Below are 16,587 nucleotides of genomic sequence, written 5' to 3' on the forward strand. Positions count from 1 at the left end.
GACTGGAGGACAATAGTGGAGTCACTGGTCGCTGCAGTGAAACGGCAACAGCCCCCACCACCTCAGGGTATTTCCTGCCTGTGGATGTCCCACTTTAGTTCAGGGCTGACGTGCCACAGCTTGGGCTAGCAGCAGTTTGTTCCTCTCCTCAAAAGGTTGCATAACTAAACCTCACAGCACATGGTATGAACACAAGTGGGTCAGCTTAGCCCAGGCACACATGTCGGGGCTGGTCAGCGGGGGATGACGTGCTGAGCGGAGACATTGCTCCTGTCACTGCTGAGGATGAGCACTTTAAATTCCACACACATGTATTTACCATAGCATACTGTCGTTCACAATGTAAAGGGAGATGTTGACTATGAAAACAGTCCTCAGGGCTCTGGTCGCACAGGCTCCTCTGCAGAGCCGTCGGCCCATGAAGTGTCCTGACGTGCTCAAACCGGGCGGGGTCGACCTGTTTTCGCTCCGCGGGATGACAGAGGCCACTGGTTGCTGATTTAATCTCTTTTGTTCCTCTCAGAGCTTTGGACATGCTAATGGGTTCAGTGCTGCTCCTGCTATTACATCAGGCACCTCCTGCCCCCTTTTAAAGTCTGGTTATTCTTATTTTATTGTATTTTCTGAACATTTAAGGATCCTTTTCCTATAGAACAGCTCTGTCCTTTTAGTAAACAAACTAAACACTCTTCTGTTATTGATCTTATTTGCACGACGGCATAGAAACAAAGACTAGAAGTGGATTTCTGCCTCTCAGCATGCATCGACACAGCCGCCATCTTGTGTCAGGGTTCCCAGGCAGTTCAACCTGTCCGTGTCTTTCCTCTCAGAACCAGCGAACGTGCCGGACTTTGGCGCCTGCTGTGGCTGCAACTACAAACTAATAAAGACGACAAAGGCATAACTTTTCTTACTCTCCAGCTACAGAGCAAGAGTTTGAGGAAGAAACTGTGTAAAACAGTTTTGTTGCAAAGATACTGAATACTGTCAATATTGCAATCGGGTGTCTCATCTCATCTCATCTTCAGCCTCTGATCCTGGATCAGGTCTCAGGGGCAGCAGCTCCAGCAGGGACCCCAAACTTCCCTTTCCCGGGCCACATTAACCAGCTCTAACTGGGGGATCCTGAGGCGTTCCCAGGCCAGTGTGGAGATCTAATCTCTCCACCTGGTCCTGGGTCTTCCCCGAGGCCTCCTCCCAGCTGGACGTGCTTCATCCTTACTAGATAAATACGTTGCGTGTTTATAATTCTCAGAAAACTCCGACAGTGTTGGAGATTCACTCGTTCAAAGATCGTTTGTACACCTCCATCAGCAGCAGCTTTGACACAGATGGAGGTGTGTTGAAGACTGATTGGTTCACTGCTGTGCTTCAAATGAAGGTAAACGCTGGTGTTAAACAGGAGAAAGCAGGGAACTATGATCTGGAATCTCTTAAAAACTAATAAAGGGCGTGTGGTGCACGCACACAGTCAGCAGTTAACACAAAGTACTCTGAGGGAGCACTTGCTGAATGGGCTGTGACAGGGTTAGAGAAGAGAACGCAGCCTGAGGTGCTAACAGGAAGCATCTTTAACCTCACTGTGCAAAATAAAAGGCTCGTTTGGGACATTAAGGCACGCACCGACTCAAACTGTAATGTGATGAATGCACCGCTCCAGTGTGCGTTCAGCCACAGAACTGCTGATGGCAGCACTCGGCCGTATGCCGCACCATTCAACAGGTCACATTCATTCGCTGGGTGGGCATTCGGTCTTCAATAGAAGAGTGTAACACATGTCACACACGTGGAAACTGGGATGACAGGTGTGCACCTGTAAGGGCCGCTGCTCTACACTTGATGAAGAAGAACATAGACAGGAGGTTGTTGTTCACACGGAAAAGGTATAAACCGAACAGAGAAGTCACGCGTGGTCATCGGATCAGTACATTATTATATTATATTATATTATACGCCTGTAAGAAGCATCTATTCTCTATTATTCTCCATCTTTTCCGGATGTTGTCGTGTCGGCGTGCATCCACAAAAACGCTCCGTGTGGAACAAAGATCCCTGAACAGGACGCAGAACGAGAGAGAGACAGGAACTAAGGGGCGGCAGCAGCTCAGTCCATAGGTGAGTTGGCTGGGAACCGTAGGGTCGCTGGTTCTAGTCCCTGTGTGGACCATGTATGAAGCGTGGACTGGTGGCTGGAGAGGTGTCAGATCATCTCCTGGGCACTGCCGAGGTGCTGTTGAGCAAGGCACCGAACCCCTAACTGCTCGGGGCGCCGGTCACTGGCAGCCCCCTCACTTGCATGTATAGGTCCTGTCTGTGCATGTATTTCGGGGGTGTGTGTGTGTGTGTGTGTGTGTGTGTGTGTGTGTGTGTGTGTGTGTGTGTGTGTGTGTGTGTGTGTGTGTGTGTGTGTGTGTGTGTGTGTGTGTGTGTGTGTGTGTGTGTGTGTGTGTGTGTGTGTGTGTGTGTGTGTGTGTAACTTAAAGGAATCATGGACGCAGAGACTTTACCTCAATTGTAATCGTTTCAGCCCAACTATCGAAAGTTAAACTGACGGAGATCGTATCATTTTAAACACACGGCATCAGAAAAGTATTGATACTTGTGCCTCAGGACAGAGTGAGGCCTGCTGCCTCCTCGGCCCCTGCCACACATCTGCTGTTGCATAACCCCGGAGCAGACGACTGCCTCGTTAAAAACCAGCAGAGACCGGTCTCTTTGAGGAAGCAGTGGGGGCTGGGTTCTGGTGAACACACGCACTGTGTGCTGGAGAGGGTGTGTTGCTGTTATACAAGCGCACGGTGGTTTTTTTGGGTGTGCGTCGTGCAGAGAAACACATTCCACTCGAGTGGCATTCACACGAGAGTACGTTTAGGCGTGTGTCTTGTTCTTCTTGATGCAAAAACTGGCAAAGCATTCACAGCAGATGCAGAAGTTGGACAAAGTGCAACATGATGATCAACTTTTTTAAACAACAGGCAGGAGTCCAGAAACCAGGCTCCAAATTTGCCCCAGGGAGAGATATTCAAAGTCCGTAGTTAGGCCTGTCTCAATATATCGATTAATAACTTTATTATTAACTTTTAATGAGCTCGATAACGTTTCCAGGCGTGATCGTTTTCATGTTTCAGGTGTTTTCCTGGTGTCCCTCGATCAAAGACACTGGAGGAGCAGAGTTTTCAGGAGAACCAAGCGACGAAAAGTGTGGCTTTAATTCAGCCAAACTGACACAAACAGTAAAGATCGTTGTGCAACAGCATGTTTGCATGTAAAGGGACACGAGCCGCTGCTGCAAACACCTAAATGTGCATCATCTTCACACGGATAGATGCTCCGTTTTTGACTCGTAATTGACCGCTTCCCCGTCCACCTCAGGTATGTGACGTTATGCTAGCGGTGTGTTATGCTAGCCAGAGCCCATCTCATCTCATCTTCAGCCTCTGATCCTGGATCAGGTCTCGGGGGCAGCAGCTCCAGCAGGGGACCCCAAACTTCCCTTTCCCGGGCCTCATTAACCAGCTCTAACTGGGGGATCCTGAGGCGTTCCCAGGCCAGTGTGGAGATCTAATCTCTCCACCTGGTCCTGGGTCTTCCCCGAGGCCTCCTCCCAGCTGGACGTGCCTGGAACACCTCCCTAGGGAGGCGCCCAGGGTTCATCCTTACCAGATGATCCTGAACCACCTCAACTGGCTCCTTTCAACGCAAAGGAGCAGCGGCCAGAGCCCAAAAGAGTTCATTAAATGATAAGAACCAGGAGTAATATCGTAGTTTCTTATGTTGTTGTGAGTAATGTATAGTGATTAGTTAAACATGGCTGTTAAAACGTTTATTACGGTGCAGTTTAAGTACATTATAGGGTTTAAGTTGTTCATTTAATTCTCATTTTGTTTCATTATCCTCTAAAAAAAAGACCTGATAACTGGTGCCGTTAAAGAACCGGGTCGATCAGCAGTGTCTGTAAAAGCAGTAGTATCGTTAAAGTCTTAACCACATCCATCCGTAACAACCGACGGACAAAACCAACGACGAAGCATTTCAAGGGCTGGGATATAAAAACAAATGTGTCATTCTGTCACAGTCATATCTAGAATAACGTCTGGAGAATCGATAAATGACGGTTCAGGTTCTGGACGGTTTCAAAAACAGGAGCTGAAAATAGGAACCAGGACGAGCTCTAACGCGTCGGTTAAAGGTCTGTCTCACTGTTTGTCCGCTCCACCATCTGTGTCCCTCGGGTAATCCTGCCATCTTACAGTTCTTATGTTCTCATGTTGTCATAGGACAGAGCTGCAGCCGAATACAGCAGTGACGGAGCAAATCCAAAAATCCTACAGTGATATCAGAGGAACAACAACAACAGATGCGGACCACGTCTCTCTCTCTCTCTCTCTCTCTCTCTCTGTCTCTCTCTCTCTCTTTTATCCATTTACAGGTTGAAATGAACCTGTCAGCTTTGGTGGAACGTGTAACACAACTGTGAAACCACCGAAGCAGCGAAAGCAAATCCACCGTGAGTCCGAACTCTCACCTCGACACCAGCCGCGGTGAGTCGTGAGGCTGTGGTCGATGGCTCTGACTGTGAGGGCACAGTGCGGTGTTAAGAGCTCACGGCCCGTTAGACCCGACACAGACACCATGAACGGGGACGGCAGAGTGGAAAAGAAGTGGATCTGTGTTATTCCAGAGCTCCGGACCAATGGCCGAATGACTAAAGTCTCAAATCTCTGAACTACAGTAATAATCAGCCACGATGCAAACTCAGCTTAAATCAGTGTTTCACACAATGAGCTGACTCAGCATCAGAACACGACTTTAAAGAGTTAAAGTCCAAAAGGTCCAAATAATGTTCTCCAACAGAACCAGAACAAAGTTACATCAAACATCAACAAATAAAGAAAGAGTTTCAGTTTGTTTCATTCTGTTTTAGTTGTTTTTTTGTTCTCAAACTAAATAATAAAGGATCTCTGAGAAGTTTCAGTTTCGTTTTCCCCGTTAGGAGTGGAAACCGAAGCAAAATGACGGGAAACTTAAGCAAAATGATAAGAAATTTAAGCATTATGACTAAAAACAGATGCAAAAGGACTAAAAATTTAAGCAAAATGACTGAAAACAGATACAAAATGTCTAAAAAAAGATGGAAAATGACTAAAAACAGATGCAAAATGACTTAAAACTTAAGAAAAATGACAAAAAAATGATGCAAAATGACTAAAACTTAAGCAAAATGACTTAAAACTTAAGAAAAACTACTAAAAACAGATGCAAAATGACTTAAAATTTAACGCTAAAGCTCGGTGCAGATGGACGGTGTTTCCCAGGTTTACAGCGTTGGAGGGGGACGGGTGAGTTTCAGTTTCGTTTTCCCCGTTGGAGTGGAGCCTCTTTAACAAAGGATCGTTGAATGAGTGAATTTCCAACGCTGTCGGAGTCTTAGAGTAGTAGTAGAGACAGAACCAAGATCGATAACATGAGGCTGTTTAGTTTGTTGGTGAAAGGACGGAGCTGTTGTGGAGGAAAGGGTCCTTAAATGACTCCCCCCCCCCCCCCCCCCCTTATATAATGGGAAAGGGGGGCGTCACCTGAGTGGTTTCCTGCAGCTCCTCCTCTGAACCCGGAGGGCCCCTCGGAAACATTTACAACCACCTCAGCTACTGAATGCTCACTTTTACAACCGTGTTACATAAGAACGCCAATGCGCTCATCACACCCACTCCCAAACTCATAAAGGTGGCCTTCCTCTGGCATTTCTCAGGCCCGCCGTAATACCCCCCCCCCCCCCCCCCCCCCCCCAAACACAGAACATAGCGTTCCCTGCCCCAACAACTTCATTTCCTTTAGAAGAGCGAGATCAGCGTGTTCTCATACCCTCGGTTTCAAACGCACGCCGCTTCTGAGCTTTCAGACACGCAGAATGAGAACTCTGCTGGAAGGCATCAGTGTGTTCATGACAGCACCTGGAGGAATTCATGTGTGCAGCGTGAGGACAACACCCTGAAAATGCCTCGACTTGTAAAAGTCTGTTTACGTCGTCAGCAAAATCAAAAAGGGATTCCTAAAGTACGGAGAGTCCACCTGGAGCCGGGGCATGACTGCCAGGGACCAGGAGGACAAAATGTTCTAGATCCAGGCCTCCGTAAGATCTGAACCAGGAGCAGCACCCTCACTGGAGGAAGGGGGGATGGACAGGGAGGATGGGTGAGGTGGGCAGAGGGAAGTCACACACACACACACATGGTTACGATGCTGACAAAACACATTTCATAGGGATTTCCTGATCCTGATCCTGATACGTGTCATTCATATTCAGTTTTTGCAAAACACTAGCGAAAAGGTCGGCACTCGCCTCCTGACTCCGCCCTGATCTCTGAGCGCCGCTGTGTTTCACTCTCAGATCAGTCTGGAGACGTTTGAGCAGTTTGAACCAATCAGCGTTGGTTTCTTTGGTGGATTGAAGTGAAACAGAAGAGACTGTTGAGTGTAAACAACATGGAGGCTTCCACGGATGAGATGAGCAGCTATGGAGCAAGACGCTCACTTAGAGTGCACCCCCACTGTGCGTCCGTCCCGTGCCCCGTGCTTTAGGGTCCTTGTCCCCCCCCTCCAGGCCCGTTTGTACTCACACTACCTGGGCCTCGGAGAATGCTGAACCCCGGACAGGACACGCCCTTTACCCTGTACCAAACTGCCACAAACCACAACATTTACGTGTTTTGCTGGTACAAAGCAGCAATGTGCTCCTTCCACTGTAATGGACTTTACTATGAGAGGAGCTGGTACAGGGGCCAGTAGGTAAGGGCGTGATCACACTGTCCTTTTGGCCGCGGCCAAAACCGTTTTTTCAGCTAAAGCCTAGTACCTTTAAGTAGTGTGAGCGCACCCGCTCCGCGCTCAACTGGGGCCAGCTGGCCCTCCACGGCCCGCTTGAAAGAGGTGGGCTTTAGCGGAGCCGTTTGCACATGTACGAGCACGAGCGTGCGCACGTGTACGAGCACGGGCACGAACCCTACGGCAGTAGCGTTATGTCCGCCTGTTCGGACATGTAAATAGAAGGAGGGACCATGCGCGGACATTTAACAACAACAACAATGGCGGTGAAAGGTTCACGTTGGTGTGATGCGGAGGTGGAGTGTTTACTGCAGATTTGGTCGATGAAAAGATTCAAAAACAGTCGACAAGACGCACAAAAACTCCGAGGTCTACGGAAAGATTTGTAAACAAAGCCACACACACGCGATCAATGCGTGTGACGTGTTACGGCTTGAAGGCGTATGGACAGCAAGAAGCATTGGCCGAGGCCCAGGTAGTGTGAGTACAAACGGGGCTGGGGCGCGGGGGGGAGAGTGAGGGGGGACAAGTACCCTAAAGTCCGGGTCGTGGTCCGGGAGGACAGTGTGATCACGCCCTAAGTCTTTAAAACACTCTTTTAATAAACTCTGGCTTCACTAACTACGCTGTTGCTGCTTTGTTGTGTGTGTAGGGACTCTTCTCATGCTGCTGCAGAGGTTTGCTGTTATTTTCAGCAGCATTAGTGGTTAAAAAAGACCTTTGAATGCCTTCACCGTGCTGCCGCGAGCTAACCACTGTTAGCCACGTCCGACTGTTAGCATCTCTCCTGGATTTCTCCGTTAATACATGAAAAATTGTCTCAATGGATTATGTGATGCGTGTATTTGCCTAAAAAGAGCCTGGGAGGATTTTACATTCTCCATCAGAAGGAAATTGTATTGATTTAAATATGCAAATTGAACCTTTAGAGCTATTTACAGCCCGTGATCAAGCTTCTATACATATATACTGTACACCTTAAGCTAATATTAACTTCCTTTGTCCATCAGTGACGCCCCTTCTTTCTGTACAATGTGTAAATACGGTGATGTTGTATATATATATATATATATGTGTGTGTATTTTGGTTCGTACGCTTTGTAAAGTGCTGCTTTTAAAGGTGCTATTTAAATCTAAAGTTATTGTTATTATTATTAGGGATTGAGTGCATGTGTGTTTAATCTCATCAGTGTGTGAGTATCATCACTGTGCTCCTGTAAGCTGACCCCGCACTTAACCAGCTCCTGACATAAGTACACAACAACCCCCCCCCCCCCCCCCCCCCCCCTGTGTGTCTACAGCCACTCATCCCCCTCTCCAGCTCCTGTTCAACCAGTTCAGGCCTATTGCGTAACACATCATCCCATCGTGCCTCGAGAGAACGAGGCCAATCTGCAGCAGTGGACTAGCACGCAACAACACCTCCAGAGCCCGTCCCGCGGACAGCTGGGAGCCCGCAGGTGTTACGTCACAGGGCGAGGGGCTGGGGCGGGGTCTCTGGGCGGGTCTACTACACAATGACGCAGCATCTGAGAGCTTATTGTTAAACGGACGCCGACTCCGTCCCGGTCAATGGAGGGTTCAAGTTCAAACAAACAGATGGACGCGTCGGGTCACTGAACATCCACTGGGCGCACGATTGTTGTGCAGCGAGGACTTTCTGCTCTAATTAGCAAAGTGAGACGAACGACATCTTACTGGGACACTTTCCTTCACTGTCACTGCGGCAGAAAGTTACTTCCTGCTGAGTGTGCATGTTTGTTTTGGGGGAGGGGCGGGGTCTGGTCTGATATCCAGAATGTGGATGGGGGTGTGTGTGTGTGTGTGTGTGTGTGTGTGTGTGTGTGTGTGTGTGTGTGTGTGTGTGTGTGTGTGTGTGTGTGTGTCATAATTAAGGAAAGGTTCAGACTTTTTGCTGGAATATTTATCAGTGCTGTGAAACGATTAAAAGATTTCAGCACGATTAATCGCATCAATGTCAGAGTTAACTCACAATTAAGATTAAGAGAAGATAAAGATGGGATTAAGGGCTCCCTCCCACTGTGCCTCCGTCCCGTGCCCCGTGCTTTAGGGTCCTTGTCCCCCCCTCCAGGCCCGTTTGTCCTCACACTACCTGGGCCTCGGAGAATGCTTCTTGCTGCCTATACGTCATCACGCCGTAACACGTCACACGCATTGATGACGTCATGGCGATGCGTGGCTTTGTTTCCAGATCTTTCCGTAGACCTCGGAGTTTTTGTGCGTCTTGTCGACTGTTTTTGAATCTTTTCATCGACCAAATCTGCAGTAAACACTCCACCTCCGCATCACACCAACGTGAACCTTTCACCGCCATTGTTTGAAATGTCCGCGCATGGTCCCTCCTTCTTTTTTCTACGTCCCAACAGGCGCACAGGAAATGACCTCAGAACCGCCGTAGGCCTCGTGCTCGTACACGTGCGCACGCTCGTGCTCGTACACGTGCAAACGTGCTTTACTAAAGCCCACCTCTCCCAAACGGGCCGTGGACGGCAAGCGTGCCGCTCCTAGACGTGGTACGGTTGCACTCACACTGATCAAAGGAACCAGACTTTAGCCGTGACACGTGCTGGGGCACGGTACAGTGGCACAGTGGGAGTGCGCCCTTACATCACATATTTCTACATATGTCATGGGTATTCTCTTGGTGTGTGTTCACTGTCAGTGAGGACGAGCGGCTGCATCACAGGAGGACGTGACTTATGTAACAGTCAGGAAACAGAAGTCTGAACTCTGTGATATCGTAACATTAATAATTCACCGTCATGTGTGAGTAAGAACCAGAAAAATGTGCTGTGGCTGCACTGAACCGTTAATATTATTGCACCTCTGCCAATAAGTATTTGTTTTCTGCCTCACAATGTCTCACACACTCTCACACACACACACGCAGACAGGCATGCTTTAAATACAATACACAGCCAGTCGCCCTAAGGCTAAGGTTGGCTCCTGCCTGGTTCCCAGTAACTCCCGTCAGCTTTAACTGCAACAACAACAACTTGTGGCCTCTTATTAACGTCACTCAGTGCGTTTACCTGCTGTTTAAAACCCGATTATATTCAGGTTACGGGCAGACTCCAGGTAAACACTGTACCCCGGGTCAGATCAGAGCTCTCATACCCCGGTTACAGACCTAGAGAACTCCTTAAGCACCTGATTATTCATGCACGTAAACAGGGTTTCTCGTCTGCGCATGCTCCCCACTTTGCAGCAATGGCTTTTGACCCGGAAACAGAAGAAACCAGGAAGCAACGGCGACAATAGAGCGTTCCCTTTAAACCCAGGGAGGACGTCACCATGGCAACTACCAACACTACCAATTCTGTCCAAAAGTCGGCCATTTTGCCCACGCTGGTGATTGTGACAAAGGTGAAGGTGGAAATAAAGGCGTGTTCAGAGCAGCTGGATGTTGGTGGAGCTCCACCTACTGTACCTGTGTGTGTGTGTGTGTGTGTGTGTGTGTGTGTGTACCGGAGGAAGAGTTACTCCCTCATTTTACCGTTCAACCCCCGCACATGGACACCAGGGAGCTCCAGTCAGCTGGTTGTTCCCTGAACCGGGGGAAGGACGCTTTAGGGAACTGAAACACACCGAATGAGTTTCAAACAAAGTAGTCGGTGGGACAAAAGTGTTTCCACTACTGCAGATGTTCTGAAAGGCCACACTGGTGTTATACAGTAGCCATGGCTGCCCCCGTCTGTCCCCAAGACTTCACTGTCTCCTGCATCCGTCTTCTGGGGGAAGAACGTTTAAGGGACCTGATGGGACTGGAAACACACTCACTCACTACTTTCACTCTTGTTAATCTTGTTTCCATGTTCATTATCTTACACTGTGATGATGCTGTCTGCTATTTACTGCTATTACTATTTACTTACTATTTACTACCTTATACAACCATACTATAAAAGCAAAAAGGATCCCTGTAAGGTGGGTCAACACTCAGCAATCATTCATTAATGAAAAATAAGCAACCAGAGTCTCCATATGGAACCGAACTATTATGGAGTCCTGATAAGAGTAGTGCTGCTAATAAAATCTTAATTATGGAACAACTGATGTCCAGCCCAAAGACAGACAGACTCTTAATTCCCACTGACACAAGTGTGAGACTAAATATACCACCAAAGCCTATTTCTGCAATGCACACTGTAGAAAGAGGTGTAGTCAGCCTTTCCAGCCAGTGACTGGGTCGATACAGGCTAATGGTGTCAGCTGAAGGGAAGATGACCTGTTTACAGCCCTACAGTACCAACCACCAGTGTTCCCTTTGAGCCAGTCGTGCTGACTCCTGTGTGACAGAGGAGCCTGCAGGTTTAAGGTCTCATTCACCTCTTTACCATCATTTCACTGACCGCTCCTCCTCTTTGGTTAAAGGTGGACAAATCAGTGACACCAGTGATTAGTAAGGGTGAGTCGGGTTAAAAAAAACTGCTAGTTCTTCATTTACACACACCTACATTAAAGAGTAACACTCTTAAGTTATCAAGAAGGTTGAGCTTACCTGGGAAGGAAAATGGGTCCCTTCTTTGACTGGTTAGGTTAAAAAAAGAGGTTTGGGGAAGGTGAGGAGCTGTCACGCGGCACACGTGACTTGGTCCATCCGCACTTCCAGCTGGAAGGCGTCCGGTCGGTCCTGAGGGTTGACTGCGAGCATGTCCTGGAGGAGTTTCTTCACCCCCTCAGACATGGAGCTCCTGGCCTTCTGAGGGATGTGGAGAACCATCTTGGGGTTCTCCAGCAGAGCCTCCCCGACAGGTACAATCTCTGTGCCCTGCCGTATGTAGGTGCCCAGCAGTTCACGCTTGGACTCTGCGTCAATGAACGTGATCCGCTCGATCATCGCCCAGATGATGATGCCCAGGGCGAAGATGTCCGCCTTGGCTGTGTAGTGGCCCTCCCACACCTCCGGGGCCATGTAGAAGTCCGAGCCACACGCTGACGACAACCAGAACTTGTTTATGTTGATGATGTTGTTCTGGTTGTTGCCCTTGCTGCCCGCTCCTGCTGCGGGGTGTTCTTCACTGTTCTTGGAGTTCAGGCCCGCGCAAACTTTACTGAGGCCAAAGTCGGCCACTTTGAGAACAGGCGATCCAGACTTCTGCGAGATGAGGATGTTGTCCGGCTTCAGGTCACGGTGGACGATGTTGTTCTTGTGCAGGAAAGCTACGGCACTCGTCAACTGGCGCATGAAGCTCTTGTTGGTCTGGGGGTCGGGCCGGCGGGACAAGATGTACTGGTTGAGGTCCCCGCCCTCACAGAACTCCATGACGAACCAGAGGTAGCAGGGCTCTTCTGGGTGGCCCAGGATGCGCTCCCCTGCAGCGTGCAGAGGGAAGATGGACAGACATTACCGGATTAGTAAGACAACAGCAGTCAAAGCGTGACATCGAATCAGTTTACAGCGCTACAACAAGACACGAGTCACTCCGTACTTCAACAATGACTCATACACAAGTCAAGCATGCACAAGAACAGCGCTACTTTCACAGCCATTTGAGCTCAGTGTGTGACATAAGTATTGTTTTCTGACTGAGCAATGACACTCTGAGGTTTCAGTTTCCTTTTACTGTAACGCCACCGTGACTGCGTCCGGGCTTAGCGCCGCCCAAGATCAGAAAATATCACACTCGCCATTTAACAATGTAACTTGAGTGTGTTTGAGTATTTGATCGGTTGCCTGGGGTGTTTGCTGTGGTGAGGTGGAGCAGGTTTTTGTCTTAGCAAAGGAACTAACCCAGTAACCATAAAGCTGGAGAATCATATTCAGGTTATCTGCAATAAAAGATCTAAATCCATCGCCATCATCAGCAAGAGTGGAGCCTTGGTTCATCAGAATTGTCTCTTAACTCTTTATTACAGCTGAATTTATCCTTTTCTCATCTACTGTAACGTATACTGGTACATGTCCATCCCACCTTTGAAGCTTTATTCTCTGCAAAAAAATCGTAATTCTTTTGATTTTTGACGTAAATAAATTCTCCATGTGTGTATTTATATTTAAAGTCAGTCTTCTTTGTCTCATGTGCTCTGTAAAGCATTTTTCAAACTAAATAGAGATGTACACATTTATAATTCAAGACATGCCAACTGGCTCCAGCTCCCAAAGTCACACACTGAGATCTGTAAGGGCGCACTCCCACTGTGCCTCCGTCCCGTGCCCCAGCACGTTTCACGGCTAAAGTCTGGTTCCTTTGACCAGTGTGAGTGCAACCGTACCACGTCTAGGAGCGGCACGCTTGCCGTCCACGGCCCGTTTGTGAGAGGTGGGCTTTAGTAAAGCACGTGCGCACGTGTACGAGCATGAGCGTGCGCACGTGTACGAGCACGAGGCCTACGGCGGCTCTGAGGTCATTTCCTGTGCGCCTGTTGGGACGTAGAAAAAAGAAGGAGGGACCATGCGCGGACATTTCAAACAATGGCGGTGAAAGGTTCACGTTGGTGTGATGCGGAGGTGGAGTGTTTACTGCAGATTTGGTCGATGAAAAGATTCAAAAACAGTCGACAAGACGCACAAAAACTCAGAGGTCTACGGAAAGATCTGGAAACAAAGCCACGCATCGCCATGACGTCATCAATGCGTGTGACGTGTTACGGCGTGATGACGTATAGGCAGCAAGAAGCATTCTCCGAGGCCCAGGTAGTGTGAGTACAAACGGGCCTGGAGGGGGGGACAAGGACCCTAAAGCACGGGGCACGGGACGGAGGCACAGTGGGAGGGCGCCCTTAACCTCACTTGTTTAAATGCTCCTTTGTGTGCATCTGTTATCTGCGTTGACGTGATTAGTTTAAAGAAACGCAAACAAGGCAGAAAGTTTCCCCCTGTCCCAGAACGATAGCACTAGAAACAAAGTCAGCTGATCTGTCAACAGAGCTCCAACAGGGTCTGGTGATTACGTCACTTATGATTCCTTAACATAACCAGAGTCATGATAATAACAAAATAATTAAATATAAGTTTAAAGTAACAGAGAAACCAGCTTTTTAAAGGTCCGACAGCACTGGGGGCGTGTCTGTGACGGACTCCATGAAAGAAGTTTGAGTGGATCAAGATCAAAGGGACGAGGTCATATAATAATAATAATAATAAAAACAATAATAATAAGTCCTTTGTGTTCTTCCCCAGATCCAACAAACATTCCTCTTTGTCTCTTAAAGGCTTTAAAAGACGCCGGCTCATGAATATTTCATTCAAAGAGCCTGAACAGTGACACTTACGTAACAGCCGGGCTATTAAAAGACTGTGCACTAAATCTGATATAACTCTGGGTTTTTACCCCTTAAACGTGCAGCAATGTTATTATTTTAACACTAAATTTAAATTATATGAAGATAAAATCAGCAGATATCTGTTTATTTTAGCCCCGTGAGCAACAACAACAAAGGGAGGAGAGAAGTGGGTCAAACTGCACGGATGACAACAAAGATACAAACACGAGTGAATCATATACATTTAAATACATATAAATATATATATATATAAATACATCTAAGCTGTGATATATCATAATAATACCGCACGTTACATTCTAACATCAGTGTTTAGTGTGTGAACTCTCCGTCAACAAGCTTTGTGTTCCCGTGCAGTCGAGTAGTACACAGTGTTCTCTTGTGAGCCGAGGGACACACAGTGTTCTCTGTGTGTGTGCCCACTATAGGTAATGTACAGCACTGACACACACACACACACACGTGCACACACACACACACGGCTGCAGGGGGATTTAATGCATGCATTCACAGTCATTTTACACATGTTTATAATCTTCATATTACATAAAACATTAGATTTTTCTGCAATTTCCTGGTTCTTTTTGATGCTTCTGTGTGTTTTCTCTCCCCTGTGCTGCTTTAATAAGGAAATTTAACCCTAATAAAGTTTTATTTTATCTTATCTTACTGAGGAATAGTTGTAATAATAAGCTAGAGTTTGATTTTGTATTAAATTAACTATTATCTGTGTTGGAGTTTGGTTAAATAAAGCAAAATAAGTTTGGTTACACCTCCCCTGGTCAGCAGCTACAGACCCAGAATGTGTTTACGTGACATGAAATGTGTTTATTTACACTTTTAGAGCCAGAATTTAAGTGTTTTTTCATTAAAAACATGAGACAACTTCATGTGAATTCACCCATTTGGATGTAAAGCTGCAGATCTCATGTGTCCCTGTGTAAACTGTGTAAATAAAGACACTTAAAGAACATTATTGGACTTTTCTGTGCCTTTCTTTCTTAATGCAAAGCCTGAGTGCAGTCACTACCAAACATTTAAGGTCAAAAAAAGCCTTTAAAAGTTTGTTTATCGTCCAAACAAATTAATGTTTAACGCACTAGTGATGGATGATGCTTTACTCGTTTACCATTTAATAATTAATATCCAACTCAACCCTAATATTCATACTTTTAGACCCAGACTTGTGCAGAAACCCTGTTGTTGTGGCTGCACTCAGGCTTTGTGGGGCGGCCCTGTCCCTGTCCTGGGCCGGAGACACGGCCGTACCTTTGAGGGAGGTCTCCACCAGGCGCAGGTACTGTTTGGACCTCTTGTTCCCGTGGCTCATCTTCTGGGCCAGGCCCTTCCTCTGCAGGACGCACTCCTCCAGCTGCACCACGTTCTGGTGCCGGTTCTCCAGGCTGGTCAGGGCCCAGAACTCGGCCAAAGCGAGCTCCACGTTTTCCGGGGCGTCGCATTGGAGCCTCTTCACCGCCACCCTGGCGCCTGTTTTCCGGGCTATCGCCTCGTACACCACCCCGTAGCTCCCCCGGCCCACCTCCCGGAGCAGGCTGTACCGCGGGGACACGGCCACGGCGGGCTCCAGGCGGTCGTTCCGGAGGAAGCTAATGGAGAAGCAGTCGTCGTCGTCGTCGTCTTCCTCCCCCTCCTCCATGCGCTCCGTGCGGCTGTTGTTGTCCTGCAGCTTCAGGGCGCGGAGGACCTTGCCCGCCTCTCGCTTCATCTTGACGGCCACGCTCCGCCTGCAGCCCCGCACGCCGCCGCTTACCTGTCGCCTCTTCTTGGCCTCGCGAAGATCCATAACTTTTTCCTGGTTGGGGGTGAGCATGGAGGGAGGCCGTGTTTCTCTTTCATTACTCAAACTCGACGCTAACAAAGTTTGCCGTGCTCGCGTCAGCGCCAGCGTGTCCGCGCCGTGGAGGAGACCGAAGACGGAGCGGTGCCAGCGGCTGCAGGAACTCATTTAGCCCAGAAACAAAATGTCCCAGGCAGCTTCCGAGCACACGGGGGGCGGGGGCGGGCAGAGCTGCGAGGCCGCGCCGTGATTGGAGCAGCGGGGGAGGCGCTCGGGGACAAAGGGGTGGAGGATCCCGCGAGCACGCTCCGTTTGTTTTTATTTTGAAATGAAACACTGATTCTGATTTAAGGGCAAAGTGAGCACGAAGCGCGTCCGTGCGTGCACGCGCGTGTGTTTAATGTCATCCGTGCAACACCCTGGCATCAAATCCAGATATGTGATTATGCTTTTGTTTGTTATTCATCTGTTTGGTCATTTTGCATCAATTTCTAGCTATTTTTCCTTTTTTGTTGTAGCTTTGTAGCGTTTTTTAGTCATTTTGCATCTTTGAGGTGGTTTTGCATCTATTTTTGGGTATTTTGCCTTTTTAGGTGGTGGTTTTGCAGCTTTTTTTAAGCCATTTTTGATCTCTTACAGACAATTTGCATCTTTTTGTGGTGGTTTTGCATCTGTTTCAGTCATTTAGCATGTTTTTAGTGGTGGTTTTGCATCTATTT

At 48.1% G+C, this 16,587-nt stretch overlaps 1 protein-coding gene across 5 annotated transcripts in view; it reads right to left on the minus strand.

Annotated features, from left to right (window-relative positions):
* stk35 (serine/threonine kinase 35) overlaps positions 1 to 16,014 on the minus strand; it is a 232,329-nt gene extending 216,315 nt beyond the window's left edge. For all 5 annotated transcript variants that reach the window (XM_083920927.1, XM_083920928.1, XM_083920930.1 and 2 more), the window contains exons 1-2: positions 15,340 to 16,014; positions 11,345 to 12,159 (exon numbers count right to left, since the gene is read on the minus strand). In XM_083920927.1, the coding sequence (XP_083777053.1) occupies positions 11,417 to 12,159; positions 15,340 to 15,901 (1,305 nt within the window). In that variant the 5' untranslated portion in view covers positions 15,902 to 16,014 and the 3' untranslated portion in view covers positions 11,345 to 11,416. The remainder of the gene's footprint in view (positions 1 to 11,344; positions 12,160 to 15,339) is intronic.
* Between the last annotated feature and the right edge of the window lie 573 nt (positions 16,015 to 16,587).

The sequence above is a fragment of the Echiichthys vipera genome (assembly GCF_963691815.1).
Source record: "Echiichthys vipera genome assembly, chromosome: 9".
In the NCBI taxonomy this organism is placed as follows: Eukaryota; Metazoa; Chordata; class Actinopteri; order Perciformes; family Trachinidae; genus Echiichthys; species Echiichthys vipera.